The sequence below is a fragment of the Dermacentor albipictus genome, chromosome 4 (genome assembly GCF_038994185.2).
Source record: "Dermacentor albipictus isolate Rhodes 1998 colony chromosome 4, USDA_Dalb.pri_finalv2, whole genome shotgun sequence".
NCBI classification, from domain to species: Eukaryota; Metazoa; Arthropoda; class Arachnida; order Ixodida; family Ixodidae; genus Dermacentor; species Dermacentor albipictus.
Window position 1 is genome coordinate 111,373,394 of NC_091824.1, and position 22,781 is coordinate 111,396,174.

A 22,781-nucleotide genomic window follows, 5' to 3' on the forward strand; every position below is an offset into this window, starting at 1 on the left:
GCGCGGCGAAAGAAAGCGACCGCGGAGCGCAGCGGGAGCTGAAAGAAGAGGGTGCGAGTGGGAAGGTGGAGGAGGAGACTAGAGTGAACGTATGGGACGGAAATTGGAGGAGGAGAGTATGGGGAAAGGGTGAAGAGGAAAGCAGACCGCCACATGAGACTACGAGAGAGCGCCATAGCATTTGTAATCTGCCTGTATGCGCGACGCGAATTGTGAAGTACTTATTGGAAGCCACGCAATTAAACGGAAACCATCGATTAGTCATGTATAAAAACCAACGCGCTTGACCCGCAGATCATGTTTTCGACGATCGCCGACTCTGCTCGCCCCTATCGTTGTGCTCGAGTGTTACTTGTTTGCTGTACACAAGTACGCCCGATAAGGAGTTCAACTTCTGACAGTTTCGACACTGTGTCGTTCGTCACTGTCACTACCACGTGGCAATATAATCACAATACAAAATTGTCAGCCAGTTCTTTCTGAAGAATGAGCGACGCAACCGACGGAACTTGTTCGTCTGCCGTAGCTGCTAAACGAGCTACCCGAGCATATGCTTAGCGGCGCCGAGGTGAGAATCCAGAGGTGCGCGCCGTCGAAGCCCAAGCTATAAGCGCCGTCGCCGACAATAAAGAGCTGTCTGTAACTGTACGTATATACATGTCTCTCAAATTCTTTGCCTGAATATATCGCGAATTGAAAACACGTGTATAGAGCTGCGCTCGAATTTCACATTAGGGAATACCGTAATCGTTGGTTTCTTTTTTTTTTTCAGCCGACTTGATGGCCGTTGATCAACATGTAGAAAAGCACAGACGAGAGAACAAGACGTACGCAGCCTACAGGGCCGCAAGCACAAGGTCGGCATACACTTTGAGCCCCGTGACAACTTTCCGCGCGCAGTATATTTCCAGCGCTATGCGGCATCATTTTCTCGAATCGCTCATTCTCGCTCTTTGCGCGACCTCTTGGCGATAAGAATGGAGCGGGCCCGGCACCACGAGCATTGATTTGGTTCAATTCTTTTGAAACAATTCGACTGTCGATGCCACCGTTCCTAAAAAACATGTTCCTACAAAACAAAGCAGTAGCGCTACTACTGCTGCTGCCGGCAAAGGGTTGGCAGGAGAAACCGGCCCCGCTTCAAGGGTGCGCCACCGCAGAGCACGAGACCCGGGCACCCGCACCGGCCTCGCGAACCGCGCGCTCTGCGGTGATTCCGAAGCCTCGCACCGAAAAAATCTGCGGTTGCGGCGGGCGACATTGGCTTTCCACCCCTTCAAAATTTTCACCGGGGCGCGGGGCCCTCCTGAAAGCGAACGCCATGTTCAGGAGGAAGAAGGAGCCCAGCGAAGCCCAGAAGGCCAAGGACGCGTGAGTCGTGACGCCATTTGATGCTTATTCAGAGCGCAGTGGAGGCTCGATGACGGTCGTGTTGAAGCACGGTGTCTGAACGCTATAGTAAATGTTGCACGACTGATAGGTTGGCTAGCCTGGTGCCACAGCTGTGCGGGACAAGACGATTGTTAGTGCAGCTGAGCTAGCCAGTCGCCGTTACATCGCTGTCGTGCAATGCTCGCGAATCCCTTTAAGAGCCAGCTAGCGTATCTTCATGCTCGTGTATGTTACTATTATTGCCATGATCTGTGTAGCTCTTCTCATGGTTACGAATTCCGAGAATTATGTCATGGTTCAGATGGAGAACCACAGACTTAGTTCGAAAGGCTAAAGGTCAGCTCATTACTTCATACGCTCAGGTATTGGTCTTAAGACTAACGCATAGTGCAAGTACAGGCTGGTATGAAGGCTGCTTTAACACATCTAACAAAATTTGCTGTTATTTTCGTGCACGTTCAAAATGACAGTACTGTGGCGCCTGCTAGCTTACATCGCGTGTTGTCCGGCGACGCCTTGGTGAATTATTATGGTAAACCTATCAATTTTGCCTTAGCCGTGGCGTTATCTTGCCTTTAACATGGATTGCACCAGCGTTGGGACGGTCCGGAAACTACAAAAATATTGCGAGTAGGTTCATAACCGCAGTGACAGAATTTGTCATTCGGCACATATTTACCGACCGAGGCTCCGTTCACATTGCTTGTCATAGGCTATTTCTATTTACCGCTACGCACACTGTACATTGAAAAGAATGAACCCGCAAAGAATGTGTATTGTGTATGTATTATACATATGACGTTGTTATGTACTCGTATGACGATATGTACTCGTATGAGTCATATTGCATCATGTAAGTGTAGTATCGGGTCACAGTGCTGAAAGTCGAGGAAAAAGCAAGGACCCGCAAGAAACCGATGTGCAGATGCAGATCCCTTAATATGAACGTTTTATAGTATACGTGCCTTCGCACATATTTGCTGCACAGCGTGCATTTACTGCCAGAGTAGCGATAACGTGTTCAAGACTGCCCCTCTCGCCATGTCTCGCCTGCGTAGGAACCTGTTTTTTTAACGAATGAGGGCTTGGACTCAAATTTCCCGCGCTGCTTTGTTGCTGTATGCATGATGGAGCCCGTGACTATGTCGGGAACGTTTCAGACGTGAAAAGAAGAAGCTGGCGCTGTTCCTCACTCCAAATCCTCCGACCCCGCCCCTCAAGAAGCGAACAACGAGGTAAGCAACCTTTTGTCCTAATCGTGCGTAAGCATGCTTGAAGTTTACGCACCGGTACTTCTGGTATACTAGTCCGGCATGTTTAGTCTGGTCCGGCATCACGGACATGTTTAAATGAGTTTTCTCATTTTGAAAGGACAGCCTATGCTCCCGCCTGGTCTAATTGCACCTTTAGCCTGTGTCGCACTGCACGCAATTGAAATAACCAGCGCAATAAAAGAATAAGGAAGCACATCGTCCTATTACAGGGTCTCTGCATGTTTCAACCTTTGTCCTTCACATTGCTAGGCCTTATTCCCCAAGCTGTTGCTTTTTTTTTTGTCTTTGCTTTGACAATACGGGTTCATTTTGCACGGCACTAACATGGCGACTCGGTCTATAATGAAATGAGATCGTTGTCGCTACGCGTTCCTTACACATGCCATTAAGAGCGCTTTCTTGCTCTTGTGCCGCCAAGTATGCTTTGCAATTGTAGCTCACCAACGGACGCATCGGCAAGTAGCGCGATCAGGCTTTGTGCGCCGGCGAAACATGTAAATTCGATAATCGCGCACTAGCAGCTATAGAGATATAGAAGGAGCCGCCTACATTGATGTTCGTCGAGGGCTTATTTCGCAGCGCCGTTGCCGTTCACGTTGCGGGATTTAACGGGCCGTTAATTCGCAAATGGGAATACCGGTTCTCTCCGAATAAATTCTCGCATTTACTGCCGGGACTCGTGAGTCGAAGAAAAAAATGCGAAGGGGCCGGATTATTTGCATTCGAACGGAGGTCGATGGCTTCCTTTCTGTATTTAAAGGCAGTGTGGGCTGGTAGGTCTTGCCCGTGTGAAACATTAGGTGGCTCTGTCTGTATACGGGACAGGTGTCGTTACGAGAGAGAATCGTGTATCAGGTCTTGCGGGCCTCAGTAGCCTGCGCTTTGTTTATCCATTCTGTTCCGCGATGAAACGCGGCCGTTTTCCAATCATCACTCGTCATCTCTTATGATGACATTTCCGAGCTCATTAGTGCTTTCTCTTCATAGAACTGCGACTTTAGATCCACGTTCCCGCTGTTCTTGATTCCGCTTATACACGGGCAAGAAAAAAAGAAAGCAGTCAAGTCTATCTTTGATGTGCAGAGTTTTAGTGGCTACGAGAAACTGGTATTGTTAAAGTGCTGAGTCAATTAGTAAATGTAAATTTGAGGTAATAAAAGCGCCTCGAGTGCTTTTCTTGTCGGTCCTGGCATCTGAAACCCACTCAGATATTCATAACGGGATCTTCCCGAGTTCTTATAGCAGCATATTTCTAGAAGGGAAATGATAACAGGCATATATGTACATAGATATTTAAGATAAAAACACAGGCATGCAAAAGCGCCATATGTACTCTTGCTGTCTGCGGAGCTATCGTTCACCAACCTCGATCCCCCCTGGAAGTCCATTAGCGTGTCATGCACAAGGTCCTCTCGTTTCCATCGATCCTGTCATGCGATATCCTGAGACACGGCGCATTCTAGATGGAGGGATGGCTGGCAAGGAAAAATGTACACGGGTGTGGTGAATCAATGAGCGCTCTCTTTTTTTTTTTTCCTGCGCGAGCTCAGTACAGCTCACTACACAGTGACGTTCCGCGAATCATGCTTGTAAGAGCTGAAAGGTACTACTCGCTCATCAGATAAATTGCTGGTGTATTTTCGAGACCAGTCAAGATCGGATCTAGTTCCACATGGCGTCATCCTTTCCTGCGAATTGGGACTTCTTTTGTTGTACATGCTCGCTATTTCTACTGACCGTTCATATTACCGCAGGGAAGATGATTCGACTTTCTTGTTGATCTGCTTGTAAGCGCTAGTTGTACGCGATGCGTTTCGAAGTACACGATATTTTATAAAAGAGTACATCGTCTATGCCTCTAACATTGCCGCAATCTTGCTCATTTCATGATGATGTCACTGAGGGCCTTTGAAAGCTTACCTCGGTTCTTCTTTCTTCAGGCAACCTCTGAAGCAAGGCAATGCGGTTCTTCCTCGTGGAGTCGAGTAAGCAAACACGAGAAAACTTTTGTTCTTTATATATACAAACATAAAGTAAAAATGCAGCTTCAGTTCACCTTGCCACGCAAATTCTATCCTGTAATGAACACAGCATTGACGTCAATTTATCTAATTAGTGACTACTCGTCACAAATCTAATTAGTGACTACTCTTCACAAAACGGCTGCCAGAAATATATGTTGGTCAGTAGGAACTGATTTCCCATAGTCAAAGTGGCGGCATCACTCACGTTTATGTAGCAAATTGCGACAGATTTAGTTAACCCATCCTTGCCTTCGTCGTTCCAGCTGTGAGCTTTGTCACCCGCCACGGTGGAAAGGGCGTTGCTCCTCTAAGCACGAGGGCGCGGGTTCAAACCGCGGGCTCGGCAGCAGCATTTTGATGCAGGGGAAATGTAAAGATGCCCTTGTATATCGTGCATTGGGTGCACGTACAAAGAATCACAGGTGGTCAGATTTAATCCGCAGTCCATCATTACGGCGTGCCTCATTATCAGGTCGTGGTTTTGGCACGTAAAACCTCGCAAGTTAATCTTTAATACGTTATTAGGAGCGTCAAAGTGGAAAAAGTGTGCGCGTGCGTGCGTGCGTGTGTGTGTGCGTGTGCGTGCATGTGTGTGTGTGTGTGTGTGCGTGTGTGTGTGTGTGTGTGTGCGTGTGCGTGCGTGCGTGCGTGCGTGCGTGCGTGTGTGTGTGTGTGTGTGTGTGTGTGTGTGTGTGTGTTTGTGTGTGTGTTATAATCATGGATACAGAACCTCCAAGAGGTGCGATGTAAGGCTACCATATTTCTCACGCGGTTACCGCTAACTCAACCTTTTTTTTCTAATCGTTCTCCCCTCCCCCTTTTTCTTACTTTCTCAATTTCTACAGAAACGACTTCGCCAAAGATTCAGAGTCTTCGTCTGAAACGTAGGTCTTCTAGCGTTGTGACCTCTCCTTATTCTTTCCTTCTTTTGCCGTAGAGAGTCGTAAGAGATTTGCAGTGCTCATTTTTGTCTTTCTCTTTCGAAGCTCATCTGCCAGCAGCGATACCAGCACAAGGTGAACGGATTTTTCAAATGCCTTTTTAGGGGAGGTGAAATTGTATTATCTGCCAGTTTGAATACGTTTGAGATGCTTGAGATTTGTATTCGCAAATAAATGGGGATGGCACAGCACGTAGTGCAGTTCAGGGCCTCGGCAGAGGATTAGACCCGGGGAATTACACCTTTGAATGATAAGCTTTGGTAGAAAACACTCAGCCGCTTACTATTCAACTTGCCTTTCAACAAAGTTCATTCCCGTTGTGTTCGTGTTCATTTCATTAATAAAAGCACAACACTTCAGCATATGGTTGTCGCTCAACCTTTAATAGAATGTTTCACAATAACGACCTCAATGTTTTTGGCCTCAGGGATCTTTGCGCTCGCCGTAGCTATAAGCTATACGGAATTGCGGTTATCGAAAATAGAAATTTTTTTGCAACGCTTTGTGGTCTTGGACTTGCAGCGCCTATGCTGCCGAAAAGCTAGTATACAAAAAAAAATGAAAAGTACGTACATTGAACTAAATGATGAGCGTGGGCACGTTTATTTGTTATCGATTCTGAGTAACAACGTGTATGAATGTATATAAAAATACGTATTTTGTGAGTGAGTCTGGCCGCTAATTTTCCGACCTGTGTTTGTCACCACGTGTCCTTGTTGTCACTAGCATTCCGCTTCGAAGCCTATAGCACGTGTCGGTTACGAAAGTTACACGAGTTGCTCAGAACTCCAGTCGTATTTGGCTTGAGGTTGGAAGCGATGGGTGCCGCAACGTACTTTTAACGCAGTGTTCAGGCATGTAACGAGAAAGAAAGAAAATTATCGCTTAGCCTCGTTGTTATGTTGTTGTTTTTTGTTTCTACAGCGGTTCCAGTTCTGACAAAAGGTGAGAGATGCGGCATTTAATTTCTTGAGTCTCAACAAATAAAGAAACAATTGATTCATTAAGGAACTGCTCAGTGCACTATTCCACGCTATACAGTGAACCTGAAATGTGTTTGGCGCAAGAGCAAAGCGTGCCTAGTGCACCTTCGGATGCTTATAGTTTTCCCCAATCATTGAAAATAGTCAAGGATTTTCCTTGTACCTGTCAGACCAGTAATCTGATATTTCGATATTGTGTGTACACTGCAGTCTTCGCCACCTGTAGCATTGTAATTCCAGCAACGTGAGTTCTACTTTAAGTCGGCATACGGGGATCACATTAAACTGTTCGAAAAGGTGCCCTCGCGAAAGTTGGCGCTGGTTTCTTGGCACCGTCAATGCCGACATGATCACTCGCGAGAGCAAATTTCGGGCAGCACTTGATTTTCTTGCTTCCACACTGGAGACACCAGGACCAGCAGCAGCCTGGCGTGGCGTTCGCATCGTCAGGTTGTCAGCTTCTGCATTTCTTGAGTTTTTTAAAATAAAAGCTGTCTGTAACATTTGTGCGCTCACAGTTTGTGAGGAGGGGAAGAGATTGGGCGGGAAACACCGTGATAGGGTTGCCTCGATGTCCTCCTCGCCCACCGCTCTGCCGGGCAAAGAGGACATTGAGGCAACCCTATCATGCTGAGAACACAGAAGAATGGCAGACATCAACGTGGCGTACGCGCCGAACGCGTACATTGTGGAACGATTACTTCGCCATTCTTGTATAAATTGCTCCATCCTCCGTTTTATTAATAAAAAAAAAAGTTCGCTCTTTAGTATCTGCGCATTTGTAAGTTCTGTGCGCATGTACTGCGTCCGCCGTACCAAATAATTGCCGGTGTTTGAACAGGAAAATTTTCGAACCAATTCGAATACGAATATTCGAGAAAAACTGCCCCCGAATATTCAATATTGGACGTGTGGTCAACTAAGGAACTTGTAAATGAGAAATAACTGCTTTTATTTATCTAGAGGACTGCGACAATGACAGCATTGAACAAAAAAAAGTGCGGGGGGGGGGGGAGAGCACGTCACGTGATGCAATTCGAGTGTTGAGTCCGATGAAGAAGAGAGGTGTTGTGCAGCTCCGCCCATTGTTTCAAAGGGATGAAAATATAGCGTGAATGGTCTAATAAGAAACTTAGACAATTCGCATATAGGCTGCCTGAACGTGGGGCACTCATAACGAATAACTCTCATTTTTTTCTTTCTCTTTTGAGACTCCGATAATTGTTATCCCTTACGCCTATTGGAAAGAAAAGAACATTCGACAATTTTGAATAGTGTATTATCGAATCTAATTTGGATCGAAAAGCAGAGACTTCGATTCATATTTAATTCAAGAATTTATTCATTGTTCTCTCTCCCTTGAGGCTCGAAAAATTGTTTCTATCACCTTACATATTCGAAAAAAAACTTAATTCACAAACTGTCAGGGGTGTCTCCTGACAGCTTTTAACATTGAAATGCCCTATCATGCTACCAATTTTCCATTTGCTCGAGTCTGCAGCATTATTGTAATAAAACCGACAATTTCGAATAGTGAATTCACGAATCGAATCTGAATCAAATAACAAGACTATTTGATTTCACGTTCAAAATTTCGAATATTCACACGGCCCTGCAAATAGTGTACAATGGCGCTGACGTAGTTCACGCTTCTGTAGTTTCTGGTGCAAAGTTAATGCAGACAAATTAGGCTAGTTGGGGTATTTTTCGAAAGCTGGGACAAAATTAGGCGAAGCAAAAGACGACAGACGGGATAAAAGATTGGCATTTACTGTTCACTCAGTGCAAACTGCATACTTTCAAACAATACACTTTGGTCACTTCTGCAGTTCATAATAAAGTTTGTCGTCTTTCATTGCGCTTGACTTTGCCTCGGCTTTGTTTTTGCTTTCTTTTTTGGGGTGCAGAATGTGAGCGTTGAAGTTTAAGCACCCTGTGTAGATGTGTGTGAAGGCTGCGTGCTTGTGTGCTGTCCGCGATTGCTAGCGCACGCGTGAGAGCATGTCTTCATGAGAACTCCCCGGCTGTGACCTAGCGAAGAAGCTCCAGCCTCGTCGCTAACCCCGGACTCCAGCCCCGAAGCCCGCGCGCAGGCACCGCCGCTCAAGTCCAGCCTCAAGTCCCTCGAAAAGTGAGCGCAATTATGATTTCCCGGAATTTAGCGGACACCAATTTTGACGAGCACGCGGAGCTGAAGACCACGCACTGTTGAACTAACAGAATTTTTGTGACGATAATAGTGCATGTGCGAGAACTAATGAAAACACGTGCATGCAAGCGTGCACACGCGCACAAACACACACGCTTGCGCACTAATATATATATCTATTTCGAAAATTTGGGGAAAGATATGTCATGGTTATCAGCCAGCTCAGTTGATAACCATCGCAATTTAGACGCATTGCGGCATCGTACGTTTTCTTCCACTCCATTTTTTGGGGGGGAAGGGGGGAGGCGGGGGGTGTATGGGCAGCAATTAGCGGTTTGTCGTTTTACTTCGCATTTTCAAGGGTTAAAACGTGGGAACGAACGTCGTAATAGGTATACAAAAAACAACGAAAAAAATTTAGAAAAATAATTCGCTCCTGTCAATCCTTATGCGCTGGGAAAACCACGCATTCAACCCTGAATGTAACGCTGCAGCTTGTAAAGCGCATGCCATATTGGTTGAGCTGTAGTAGAGCATGTAAAATACGCTAATGGGACAACGAAAACTAAGTGCATAAAGCGCGCTCTGGGTATCGCCTGCAACTTAGCTGCGACATTGCCTCTGATATCTCCGGCGTAGCTCGTTGCTAAATACCATAGATATCGGAGGCTCATACGAATAGGCTGGGTGTCGCCGCGATGCTATAAGTCAGATGGCAGAGAAGAAAGGCACTCAAGTCCCGACTCGGTGTCACCACGGCAATTTTTGTCGTGACATAAACTCGGAGAGATCAGGCACGAGGCACGGCACGAGGGCACAAATGTGACAATAGAGGGGAGAGGGGAAACAAGGAAAGGCAGGGAGGTTAACTATAAACGAACCTTTGGTTGGCTGCCCTGCGCGGAAGAAAGCGGACCAGCGATTGAAAGAAAGAAGGAAAAGGCAAAATGGAGTTCACGCCCACAGTAGGAGGCACAGGGTGTTGCCTTCAGCGCCTTCTCATGTCCGTTCAAGAATATCTTAAACACGTGTGGCCGACTCAATTGATGAAGAGGGAGGCCCCATGCACCCAGGTTCACTACCTCTGTAGAGGGTTGGCCCCACTCTCGAGTGAGCCGTAGATAAAGACGGTCGTTGAACATCCAAGCGGCGGGGGCAGTAGCACAGAAGTTGCACGGTATCTTCAGCTTCAGCGGTCGCATATGGGCCTATAGGGGGTCCGGAATATCACGCGATTCTTATGCCAGTAGAACGCATTATGCGTTTCGCGGCGCTTCCTATAGTTGAACGATTTTGCATTTGTTGCTGAAACCATTGCAGTAATCTTTTGGTCGTGAGTAAGTAACTATAAGCTTGGTCATTCGTTGCACGAGCTAAGACGTCACAGTTAGCTGCTTCAGGAATTCGAGGGTGGCGTCGCCACTCGTCTTTCATTTCTCTGCGGTATTGTGGCACGTAATGCAGTGAAGCCCCGACATACTTGCAAATCCAGGAGTCTGCAGCCGATACCCTGCATGCATGTACTGTTTCATAACAATACCACGCTACAGTGAAAACTACTGCTGGCTTGAGTAAATCGGGAGCGCGAAACCGACTCAAGTGTGTTCGTATGTGTCCCTGCGTGTGTGCCTGCGTTAAAGCATCGTCTACTCATTCACAAGTAGCAGAGAGCACGCCGTGCAATTTCCTATCGTGTAACAAGCTCTTGTACAGGACAAGATTATTTCAGTTTGGCTGAGACTATTATTTCCGGTTCTGGAGACAAGTCGCCTAAATAGTATGCGCTATAATTACGATTTTGCGACCAATCATTTAGGTATTGCAAAGCTTCTCCTAAAATGCTGCGCCCGCTGAGAAATAACAGCTCTTCAAAGTGTCAAATGATACCGGCTAATTGTAAACTTCAAAGAAATCTTTTTTTTTTTTGCGTGGCACAGTCCGGAGGTGTTGCACGTACTCTCGAATCCAGGCCAGCAGGAGTCAGCTTCAAACAAGATAGTGAAGAAATCAAATCTAAAAGAAAGCATAAAGTAAGTACAGCAACTTAAAGGTGCTTTGACATAGTGCTTTCTTCGCTCAAGTACATTCTTCACGTTTGTTGGCACTTGACCTTCACATTTTGTGCCATAGACCGATTGGCAAAGCTGACGAACGCGCCTTGATTCGACTGCATGCACACATCCATAAATTTATACACGTTGTTGCATGCGTTGTAGCATTCGAAATATACTTCCCTGCTCAGTACACTGTATTAGTATAATATACAAATTTAGAAGTGTTCTGAAGGCAGCATAAAGGATACAAGAAAATTACGACGATATTGAGAGGGCTCCATATTTTCTGGCAACTGTATTCCTTGAGACCAGCAAAGTCGCAAAAATAAGTCAATGCCGGTGTCGACGCAATCGCTGTTGATTTTTCAAGTTAGCTTTGCAACAAAAGGCTGCATTCCTATGGTAATGACACCCCCGGTGCACTGCTACATTATGCAGTAGCTATTCTGCATTTTACATTTGCTTCGCGAATAACTGATGGTGTTTCTGGAGCATGCACTTACCTTACAACATGCGCGTGAAGGGATACAAAGGGAGCAGGAGTTAAGCTTAGCTCTCTGAATTACGCTTCAGTGTGGAGTGCAACATACATTCATACAGCAGACTTGAATAGAAAAAAAAAACAGAAGATGGGCTGCGACACCATTTTCACATTGGCACATGTTCCCTGTGACGTAATTGATTTTAGCAACGTCATTGTGTGACTTTCTTTTTTTATCGAGGATGGATTGCATTCCATTCGATTGTAAGCAAAGGCTCAAAGTTGCAACTTTTTTTTTCAGTTTTGTTGCTACATAAGAGAAGGTTCATGTAGTACGAAGAAATACTATGGAATTCGCGATTTCACCCTATGTCATCGGTACCACTGTTTGTGCACGGGATCGAGAGCGTCAACTTTTCTCTTAAATTCACCTTCACTTAATTATTTTGCCCTCATCTTCTCTTCAATCAGCTCCCTTCCTCAGCCCCCTTCCTCCAAAGAAAAACAAATATATAATATTGAAAAAATACGAATCAAATTGATTTACTGTTTCTGTTAAGAGTCTTTTAAGGTTAAGGGTTCTGTAAGCCTGCAGTATATACCGTAGCACGGATATGAAAAGTGCCTTGTTTCCTTCTTGTATCAACTATATCATTTGTTTTTAATATTTCACGAAAAGGAGTTTCAGCGCTATCATGTAGCAAGCGCAATGGCTATGCTTTTCAGATGTCAATTCCTCAGAGAGAGTATTATTTGGAAAATGCATTTTTGTGTGTCATTGTTCATTATGATTTCATTACGCCCCGACTTGGAAAAAGTGTCCAATATGGACGCATCTGCAAGCATGCGGGCGCCATTGCCATGCGGATGCAGGAGTGCGCAGAAACTTTCTTATCCTGAAGGGCAAACTAGATACTGACGGCAACGAGCACCTTCATATTGCAGCCTCTGCTTGAATTGCAGAGAGAGAGGAGACACTGATAGCACTAATGTTGGAACATTAACCTGGACGTTGATGTCCGCACACTAAAAAGCTTGCTTGTATAAAAACGTATTTGCCCTAAATGTCTGCAGGGTAAGTTCCCGCCTTAGAAGTTCTGCTTGTGAAAACATACTTGTTTTTACACTGCAATTACTTCGTAGGATACAGTAAAGTCAGTTTTCTGTTTTCTGTTCGCCTTTGACCTCTCTTGAGCGTTATATAAAGAAAACTGAATGCCTATGGCGCGAAAGATGTGTACCGATTGTATCTCGTCACCCTTTACGGCTGATAACTTTAGTGCCATTTTTTGTTTGTTTGTCTGCTACACGGAGTTACCGGGCAAGTACGAAAAGTAATATCTATCTCGGGGTTATCATTATGTTTGCGCCTTGTGAAGAATTCTGAAAGAGATTTCAGTGGCGCTACTAAATTGTTATTGATTATTGAGTCCTCTTCATATGTGAGTAAGCATATTAGCAAAATGGGTCGCTTATCGAAGTAAATAGCCATGTTGGCGTTTTTAATCTGCGCACATCCCTTGCACATGGTAGGTCGCTATAAGATACTTTTGTATGAGCTGTTGGGTGCTTGCGCTGACCGTAGTCCTTGTAGCCGACGTAGTCCTTCTTTCTTCTTTTTTTGCTTTGATTGGTGATCTAGTAGGCCGAGTTGGAAACCAATTTGTCTTCCGTGTAACCCTCGAAAGAACAAGCAACAGCGTCATGCTAGAGATTACGGACCTGAAAATCATAAATGACAATTAGCGAGGGAGCTGTTGTGAACACGGTCCTGTGCTCTGTGCTTTGTGCTGTCGATGGTTTCGCTTACGTCAGGAGGAATTAAACAGTTTAGAAGGCTCACCTAAGATGTTGTCTTGGAAACTTGCGAGCCGGGCGATTTTTTGTGTACTTGGGAAGTGCGTTCATACTTCACGTAGACTTAGCTTTTTCTCTCTCTCATAGGAAAAAAACAAAGCGGCCGCCTTGTCAGGTCCACGGCGTTCAGTAAGTGCTCCGAATTTGATAAACAACAATTACTGTTTTTCGTGACGTTAAACTGAACCACTGAATTCACGTTTACCACTTGAGGCTTATGCTCAAGCCTATTTACAATAGGAATATATTTGATAACAAACAAACAGTTAGGCGGATCAGCATAAAGGCAGGCAAGTGCCTCCCTCCCTCCCTATAACGCGGCATTCTTGACGTACGTGGGACGTGTTGGTTACGACGAAGAACTACCGCTTGCAGTGGCTGTGGAAGTGGCTGTGGCTATTTGCACTGCAAGATGGCGTTTCGCGTAAGAAAACAGAGCACCTGGAAAACGCTTTTTGTCGATATTTTCCTCAAGTGCGTTCATGTTTTCTTGGTAACCTTTAGCAGCATAAATATCGATAAGTATAATGTGCCAACTAACCTCTAAAACACATTCAGTGTTTTTTATCTCTTCTTCTGATCACAATACTACTAAAGAAGACAAAGCGATTTTTGTAGCCACACTGCCGGCAACCTTACTGCATCTATCAGCCACCATGACACATGACCAGGGCTTTATTTTCATTTTGTTCTTATCTTTATTTTTAACGAGGAAGAATACTCATCGGATTTTGCGCCATACAGACTAAAATTATGCCAACAGATTCATAATTTACAAACACATTACGGGCCCTGTGTAAAATACGAAGGTGTTCATAAAGTTCGTATGGACGGTATACCATTAATCTGAAGCAGGCGCACACAATATGCATCAAAAAGAGCGCACGCTTGTCTAGTTATCGCGCAATATAAAAACTTCGTTAAATGTACCACACAGGAACACGATTGGGAAATTAAACAGACATTGGCAGCGTTCATCGGAAAAATAGGTTAGCACACGAGAAGTGATTCCGCTTTCTGCATTTTTAGGGACCCATTGCGAAGGCGATTCACGCCGAGCTGGTGGCTCTGTATGGTGGCAATGTCCAAGCTTATGACAGTGTGGTGAATTCGCGCAGGCGTTTCAGTCGAACAAGTGGCAAACCGTCGCTCGGTGGTGAACTACAAAGTTATGTGCAAATGGAGGCTCAAGTGCTTTCTGATCGGCGGATCATTGTTGAACAAACATCGCAGCAGGTTAACACGCTGATGCGGGATCCAATTAAACTCCCACCTGAGTCTCTTCGCTTAATCTCAGTTCCTTCGTGGCAATAATTCCAGCTTTCTGAATACTCCTCGTGTATACAGTTTCGCTTGTTGTTTTACGATTGTGGTTGCAATTAGCCTAGTGTACAAATGAACTTATGCTTGTCTTCCATAGAGGTTCAGTAAAGTTTTCAAGATGCTGGTTTAAGGTGGGCGATGCCAGTGGCAATGCCAAACTAGCCTGTAATGGCCTGCTTTGGTATACAGTCGAAGCGCGCGAGCCTGAGGAAGTATTCATACTCTCGCATCTTATAACGCCTACAGCCATAGCACCGCCATAAGGCATCCAGCGACTGTTGCGGTACATAAGCTAATTGTGTCTATCTCCAATACGACACTGCATGAGGTGTGAACAACCTCACGAGTGATATCAGAACTGCGACACACTGAAGGACGCATTTTATTTCCCATGGTATTGTGAAATGAGAAACCTGTAGCATTCGTAAGCGAACACTCGGGAAAAAATAAAAGACATTGCATGCCAGGTATGCTGGGCGAGACATGTGAGAAATCTTGAGTCTGAATTTCTTGCAGCCGAGAAAAGCTCGCTCAAATGACTGGCGAAGTCAGTGTCAAAATGTTGTGAAATATTAGGATCCATTTTGAGCAAATCAGTAGTAATTGAACTTAAATCTATCTGCTTCTTCGAATTTCTAGTTTCTCAACGCACCGGCACCTTCTGTGCTCGAACTAATGAAACACTCTCCTCCTTTCCAGGCGGCGGTCATCACGCCTGCGAAAGTAAGCATGTTTGGCATCCTTCGCTGCTTCACCGTTACCGCACGGGTACTATGGGCGTACAAGTGGCCGACGGAGTACACCAGAAGCGAAATGTTCATTTCATTGCCTTTTGGTGGCTAGCGATCCACCGGGTAGTCGTGGTGCATACCCTCAATGCATTCAGCGCTGCAGAAGAAAATATTCAATTGCGATTTAGCAGTAAATGCGAAAGAAATGCGTGAGCATTAAGTCGCACCTCTTTGGAGGACCCGGATCCATGATATAAACCACGTCCTCCGTAAGGTGGGCGTGGTGTACAGTTAGACGAGTACGCGTTTCGAATTCGTCTTTTAATATATATATATATATATATATATATATATATATATATATATATATATATATATATATATATATATATATATATATTAAAAGACGAATTCGAAACGCGTACTCGTCTGACTGTGGGTTCGGGCTGCAGCTATTATCGTGGGAGTTTGAGGTAGTAATTAGGTGGCCTCACTGAAGGGAGCTGCAGTCAGCGCTAACTGCACTAACCTTTAATCAGACCGGTATAAAGGACACAGGCAACACCATAAATGTGTCCCTATGGACATTAGCGAAACGAATGCGGAGAACCTAATCCGGGCTGCATCGAAGAGCACAATGTGAGAAAATTTGTAGGACGCTTAAGCTTTGCCTTTAATAGTGGAATGCGATAGCATTCAAAGATCCCTGACTGCTTCTCATGCTTCCCGGCAACAGCAGCGTGTGTAACCGTAATGTTTACCGGGGAACGCTCGCTGCGAACGCTATGCACGAAGGCTGGCTTTCTGGCAGAAATGCGGCCTCTTGCGTGGGCCGCAATGCGGCGGAGGCGAGCGCCGTCTGGAAGTGTTTCAAGGAAGCGGGCGCGCCGCTACGTTGACTCCGAGATATTCACGCGCCGGCGTGCGCAAATTGCGGACGCCGTAGGCGGTCTCTGAATTGTAGAAACGCTGGAAAATGGGTTTGAGTTCTCGCGTAGCAAAATTACGTTTTCTCATACATTCAAATTACAATCCGAGAGCTAGCATGTCTGTAGGTTGTGTGCAAGTCGTACTTCACGATTTTTCTACGTATATTAGCTTGAGAAATACAATTAGTGCAGTAAGTTTCTTGCGCCACGTGGAAGCCTGGGTATCCATGGGCGGTTGGAAAATTGTATTTTGCCGAAACGACGTCCGACGCCGACACCGAATTTTCTGAGACACGTGCTCCTTATCGCTGTCGCGTTAAAATGCTGATTTGGGTCACAAATGAAGGACTGAGCCTTTTCCACCTTTAGTGAAATTAAAGAAAACTTCAAGAACTCCGTGCTAAGTTACGCAAAAAGAAGGTTCATTCCTTTCTACAGACACATTTCCCCCCCTACTTAGCTGAAAACTAAAAATAGTCAGAATCCCCCTTAGTCGCCTGACCTTACCTTAACACACCCGGACCCGCCATGGTTACTTAGTGGCTTTGGTGTTGAGCTACTAAGCACGGTGCTGCGAGATCAGATACCGGGCACGGCGGCCGCATTTCGATGGCAGCGAAATGCAAAAAAAAAGCAACCGTGTACTTAGATTTAGGTGCACGTTAAAGAACCCCACGCGGTCAAAATTAATCTGGAGTCCCTCATAACTAAGGCGGGCCTCATAATGAGATCGTGATTTTGGCACGTTAAACCCCATACTTTAATTCTAATACACAAAGCCAAAGTCGTCATGCGTTCTCTTGTTCTTTTTTTTTTTTTTCATCTATGCCTCAACAGTCAGCGCGACATAATTTATGCAGCGTCCTCTACTTCGTGCTGCTTTTGTCGCGCGAGTGAACAAACTGTGTGCGCAGTTTCTCAGCGACATCCTAGTTGCGTCGTTGGGTGCCACAGCCCCCTGTGCAAGACGCCCCACGGGGTTTCTCTGACTGTTTCGACGCAGTCGACACTGCGGTAGCCCCCACATTTTCTCACGTCACACAACACGTGCCAAAATGGCTGTCACTGTCGGTGGGAGGAGCTTCAAAGCAGCTATTTTAAATAGGAATTTACAGTTAAGATGCGCGCTGAGAGCTAATGTTTGTGTGTGTAGAGCAATATTGAGCCCTTTACTCTCAGTTACAGAGATAAAATAAGAATGGTTTGAAGACCGTGTCATGGCCCCTGAAAAATAAAAAGTGAGACAATGTATTTAATGTCAGTATTCAACTTATAATTTCTTGTATTACGACGATAAATATGTCACTTTGATTGAATGCGTTTTGTGTAACGCAACTAGTAGATGGACGCACAGAAGAACAGGGCGCGCACACGCGCTGCGTCCATGCACACCAGTTGCGCTTCACTTAACGCCCTTGCGATGACGTACCGGCGAGCCCAGATATCACAAGCCTAACGTCATTGTTTTGTTTTGCTCTCGTAGGCACAACGAAAAAGCCGATAAGTCGGCCTCTGACAGTGTTGAAGAGTGCAACTTGGCCACGTGAGTACGTCTTCACGACGTCATTGTATAGCTTTCGACACAGTGTAGGGCCAAGTCAGTCGAAGCAGAATTCTGTCCCCATCGAATTCCGTGTGAGTTATGGTGCTCGAGAAGCCCGTGATGTCGGAGCGCTTGTTCACACTTTATCAAACATAAATCAAAAATAAAGGGAATCCCAATGATCGGCTCGCTCCCTACACTGAAAGCGTCTTCTAGTGTAAAGTTTAGCTGTTATTGTATGATGGAGTCAGTTTTAGTGAGAAGCTATAATTTTAGATTCCCTTGGAGAGGCTTGTGTCGCGTAGTGCATATAAAGAATCGCAGTTTCTCCCAAAACGTGAAACATCGACCGCGATAGCAAATTGTTATACAGTCAAACGAAGCAAGGATACTAGTTTTCTCGGCCGTATAATCTCTCAAAAATTCGCTTACTAAAAACTAACAAGCATGGTGTCACGCGCGCACAGGCAAGCATAAACGCAAGCATAAGCACATCTCACTCGATGATCGCAGACACTCGCGGTCCAAACGCTGGCGCGAGGAAGATCGGTCGCAACATCGAGCGAATTGACCTTCGTGCTGCCTCTCGCTCCAGCGCAAACTAAGCTGCGAGAACACAGATAGATAGATAGATAGATAGATAGATAGATAGATAGATAGATAGATAGATAGATAGATAGATAGATAGATAGATAGATAGATAGATAGATAGATAGATAGATAGATAGATAGATAGATAGATAGATAGATAGATAGATAGATAGATAGATAGATAGATAGATAGATAGATAGATAGATAGATAGATAGATAGATAGATAGATAGATAGATAGATAGATAGATAGATAGATAGATAGATAGATAGATAGATAGATAGATAGATAGATAGATAGATAGATAGATAGATAGATAGATAGATAGATAGATAGATAGATAGATAGATAGATAGATAGATAGATAGATAGATAGATAGATAGATAGATAGATAGATAGATAGATAGATAGATAGATAGATAGATGTATGTATGTCGCGCATGATTATCGGTCACGATTATTGCGCACTTAGCTTATCAAGATGTCTACGAATATACTTTTTGCTAAGAACAATTAACGGTTGAGGTTATGCTGCTGTTGGGTTGTCATATAGAGCCTGGCCTCCAATATAGGGCGATGCGCCGCGTTCTGCGCGCACCTTCTGATCTCGGAGACCACGTATATGTTAAGCCCACCATCTTCCTCTCTGCCTTTACCACGCAGCTCCGCCCTTCATTTTGCACGCAAGAACTGCTAGTCTTTTATTTCCCTTATTATGAAATCATTAATAGTGACTAATCATCCGTCGTGCCGAAGTACGTCACCGCTTATCTACCAATATGTCTAGGAATAAAGTCCGGTGTGAAACATTTTAACAATCAAGATAACGCCCGTAATGCACTCTTCTACGCTAGGATGCATAGCCGCACATATGAATAGTGGCAATGGCATTACTCTAAAAGCATATGACTCAACAAAATATCAAAATATGGATGCAGTTAGAAAAAAGCTCGGCGTGTAGTTTTTCGTTCGTAATTAAGAACTGTTTACGTCTTCGTGACGTCAAATAATTTTTTCGTATTCGTCCTTACACAGGTAGTAATAAAAATTGCCATAGTCAGCTCGCATATATTTGTGAATACAGACTACACATTCTGTGTTTCTTTCTTTCTTTTTTTTCTCGCAACAGGCCTTTCATCTGGACCATGGAAATGCTGCAGAAACTGATGCAATACTGCGCGGCGGAGCCTCACTGATACGTCGGGGACCGGCTGTTCCCGCCTTGACAATTGACGAATAAATGGTGCAGGCAGTATCCGTGCATAGTGTTGAATTTTACAGCATACACGCCGTTTAACTCAAGGAACTTCAGGACGGGCCCGTAAAAAAGAAAAAGAAATCGTGGCTGTACACATCTTGAATCGTCCTCTTCTTACGTATAGTAATATATGCCGCCTATTTAAGTCGTGGCGTTCCTAAGATAATCATTGGTCAATGTTGCGTGTTCTCATAGATCGATTAAGAAATGATGTAACGTATAAGAGAGGTGGTTGCCTCCATGCACCAACATTACTGAGTCAGCCACGTACGCCACAGCCAGGCCTTCCGAACGTAAGCCTGCACATTTAGCAAGGCACATATACTTTGCTTCACACCAGCTGAGTAAATTATATTTTTCGTTGGTAGAGGCGACCCACTCCATCCGCCTTTCAAACGAGCCAAGTGGTCTGCCTAGTTCACGAATCTGATAAATATATGCTGTCCGCATTGGTAATCTTGCGAGAAAAAAAAAAGATGTTATTACATGGGGATGCTGGTGTTGTCATGAAATAAGGAACTGGTCTGAAGACCAGTTCCTTACTGGTAGAACTGCTGTCTTAAGGAAACCATAAATAAGGAACTGGTGTCTGAAGACCTCTGACTGGTCTTCGCTCTATGAGCAGCGAAACTGATGCATTTGACCTGCGGTCTAACTACTTTACTCGAAACTGGAGGACAAAGTACGCGTGACCACGAAGTTACCAGGAAGGGAATCGCCATCGGGTAGGTATATTATCGCATTAATAAATGTTCAGCTTTGCCCAATGTGCTCAGTATAGGGGCAGTGATAGTGTTACGGCGTGGTGTGAGCACGTTAGCAACGGCGTGCGAGTCTGCTGGTATCCGCATAGCAGGGATCGAAGCCGGTCCACGGCGGCCGCATTTCGATAGGGACGAAACGCGAAAGCACACGTGTGCTTAACCTTAGGTGCACGTTACAAAATCCCAGGAGGTCCAAAATATTACGGGAGTCTGCCGCTGCGGCACGCCTCATAATCAGACCGTGGTTTTGGCACGTAACCTCGATCTCTCTTTTGTCGAAATCCACCGCGGGATGGCAGTTGCCATCAAAAATGGCGCTAAACCACTGCGGGGGGATAGGTATGGAGGAAGTTCGGTCTGACCTCTGAATGACTCGAAATTAGAGCAATAAAGTGTATCCTATCCTACCCTATCCTATCCTATCCTCCACGGGGATAGGCAAATCGCAGTTTTACCCGAAATGCGAAGCATAATCGCGAAAACAAAATTTTACATTACACCGAGTAAAGGCCGTAGATTTATCGGCGGTATACATTGCAGTAAAAATTTGCCTACTAATTGATTCAGCAAGCTCATGTACTGTCACGCGCGCACAGGCAAACGTGAACAGATCTCGCTCGATGACTGCAGACAAACGCTCCCACAACGCTGCGGGGTGAAGCGCGGCAGCAGCGGCGAGCGAACGCTTCGAGCTGCCTCTCGCTTTAACGCGTCCTAATTACAACACCTCCAACACTAGGCACGCCAGGACACACAGCACACACGAAGCCACCTGCCAGCTCAGCTCGCCTGTCTTTGCATCCGCCCCAGATTACCTCCAAGGTAGGACCTGCGGAGCTGCGTTCAGTCTCGCCTTGGGCAGCAACGGCCGGGCTAGAAGAGGTGATGCGTGGCCACCTGACCCTCCCGCTCCCTTGCGCGCACAACACTAGACGAGGGGGAAGACTGCGTGCATTAAGCCACTAGTCTTCTCGGTTAACCCTAGCAAGCTTTCCCTCGCACATACAGCATACGGCTCGCGGGGCGCGAAATGATTTTATCGCACTTGGACTTAATCCGGAACCTCAAGACAACGGCGGAAATTCGCCCGAAGTGTCCCTATAATTGTTATCACAACAAATATAATAATAAGAGTTGCATCTTCAATCAAAAGGGTAAGCATCGATTACGATAGCAAATCATTTGGCAGAGACGGAGGCGGAATGCGAGAACGCTCGTGTACCAAACGCTGGACGCGCGTTAAAGATCAGGTATAGTCATAATTAAAATTATTGTATTTGCGCCCCCACGTACACTAACTCTAGTGCAAATGAATCCGTGAGGTTTGGAGCTCCCCACTGCGGTGTCTCATATAGTCTGTGGCGTTCTTTAAGATGTCAACCTGTCAACCTAGCGAGTCTGGCCCGGAGAACCACGCCTTTAGCTTCTCTCTCTCTCTCTCTCCCCCCCTCTTTTATTGTTTTTCTTTGCCACACTTCGTGTAATCGGCTTCGACCCAGCTCTCATGGCTCGCCTCCTATACTGCCGAGCGTTTTCGGCATGGAACGCTACGAGCATATACATAATGTGTAGCTTATATTTGAAACACAAAGCCTTGAAACGGGGACGTCAGGGAATCGATGATGCACATAGAAATAGTTTTTTGGTCGGAACAGTACAACCTACGGTCTTTTCATTTGAAGCTAATGAAAAAGGATATAGAAGCGGTGAGGTATTTGAGTCTCCGAGACTCCCTACGCCAGTAAACGCGCTATCGGGGCAGGCTGTGTTGCGACGCCTGTTTCTCGAACCTCGAGGGGACGCTACCAGCGCGCGTAGCGAGCGGACGCATGGGACATCGGCTCCGGCGATTTTCGACCGTGGCGGCGGCCCAACGCGTTTGATCCCGACAATTTTGGACTTGACAGAACCAGCAAGTCAGCCGGCACGCAGGGAGACCACTCCCAATCCGGTGGGCCGATTTGTTGACCTTTTAAGCGTTTTTCCTCCCATCCGCCATAGCGCCGCGACGCAGCCTCAAGGCTGAACGCCGGCGTTCGGCGGCGGGGAGGCCGCTCCAAGCCAACATGGCAAGCGCAAACCAGCAACGCGGCTACGACCCGGAAGGCATGGCATGGACAACTGTGCCGCAGACCAGTCGGGACCAAGCCTGCAACGCTAATGTGATCCGGGCCTTTGAAACAAGAGCCCAGAAACTCCAAGCCTGCGCACAAGGGAAGGCCACGTCAGCTCACGGAGGCCACCATGCGCAACCCGACAAGGCGCCCGATGAGCGCGCAGCCGGAGGCCCAAGGCAAGTCAAAGCTGCATGGAAACCCAAGTTTCTCTGCAGATTTAGACCAGACGATGTGGTGCTAATCATCAAGCCATTAACGGCGACAAGCTTGAAGAACTTACAACACGGTGAGCTAGGCCTAGCCCTACGACAGCGAGTCGGGGAGGCCGAAGCGGACAACTTTTACTTCACAATATCCCCGGACCAAAA

General features: G+C 45.8%; 1 protein-coding gene across 11 annotated transcripts; it reads left to right on the top strand.

Annotated features, from left to right (window-relative positions):
- Positions 1 to 1,150: 1,150 nt before the first annotated feature.
- On the top strand, positions 1,151 to 19,529 carry LOC135914035 (osteocalcin 2-like). 11 transcript variants are annotated; one of them, XM_065446751.2, is made up of 12 exons: positions 1,151 to 1,371; positions 2,553 to 2,627; positions 4,607 to 4,651; positions 5,536 to 5,574; positions 5,677 to 5,706; positions 6,556 to 6,576; positions 8,650 to 8,745; positions 10,701 to 10,793; positions 13,243 to 13,284; positions 15,178 to 15,201; positions 17,622 to 17,685; positions 19,404 to 19,529. In XM_065446751.2, exons 1-11 carry the CDS (start codon positions 1,322 to 1,324, stop codon positions 17,683 to 17,685), a joined length of 579 nt encoding a protein of 192 aa, XP_065302823.1. In that variant the 5' UTR covers positions 1,151 to 1,321; the 3' UTR covers positions 19,404 to 19,529. The 11 variants fall into 11 exon arrangements, with proteins under 11 accessions (XP_065302823.1, XP_065302821.1, XP_065302828.1 ...); XM_065446749.2 differs by having other exon boundaries at positions 17,622 to 17,681; XM_065446756.2 differs by having other exon boundaries at positions 8,655 to 8,745.
- Positions 19,530 to 22,781: the final 3,252 nt, after the last annotated feature.

Coding starts and splice junctions, on each gene's coding strand:
- LOC135914035 (XM_065446749.2), top strand. CDS start 1,322: ATGTTCAGGAGGAAGAAGGAGCCCAGCGAAGCCCAGAAGGCCAAGGAC. Junction 13,285..15,177: donor TGTCAGGTCCACGGCGTTCA/GTAAGTGCTCCG, acceptor CCTCCTTTCCAG/GCGGCGGTCATCACGCCTGC. Junction 17,682..19,403: donor GAAGAGTGCAACTTGGCCAC/GTGAGTACGTCT, acceptor TTCTCGCAACAG/GCCTTTCATCTGGACCATGG.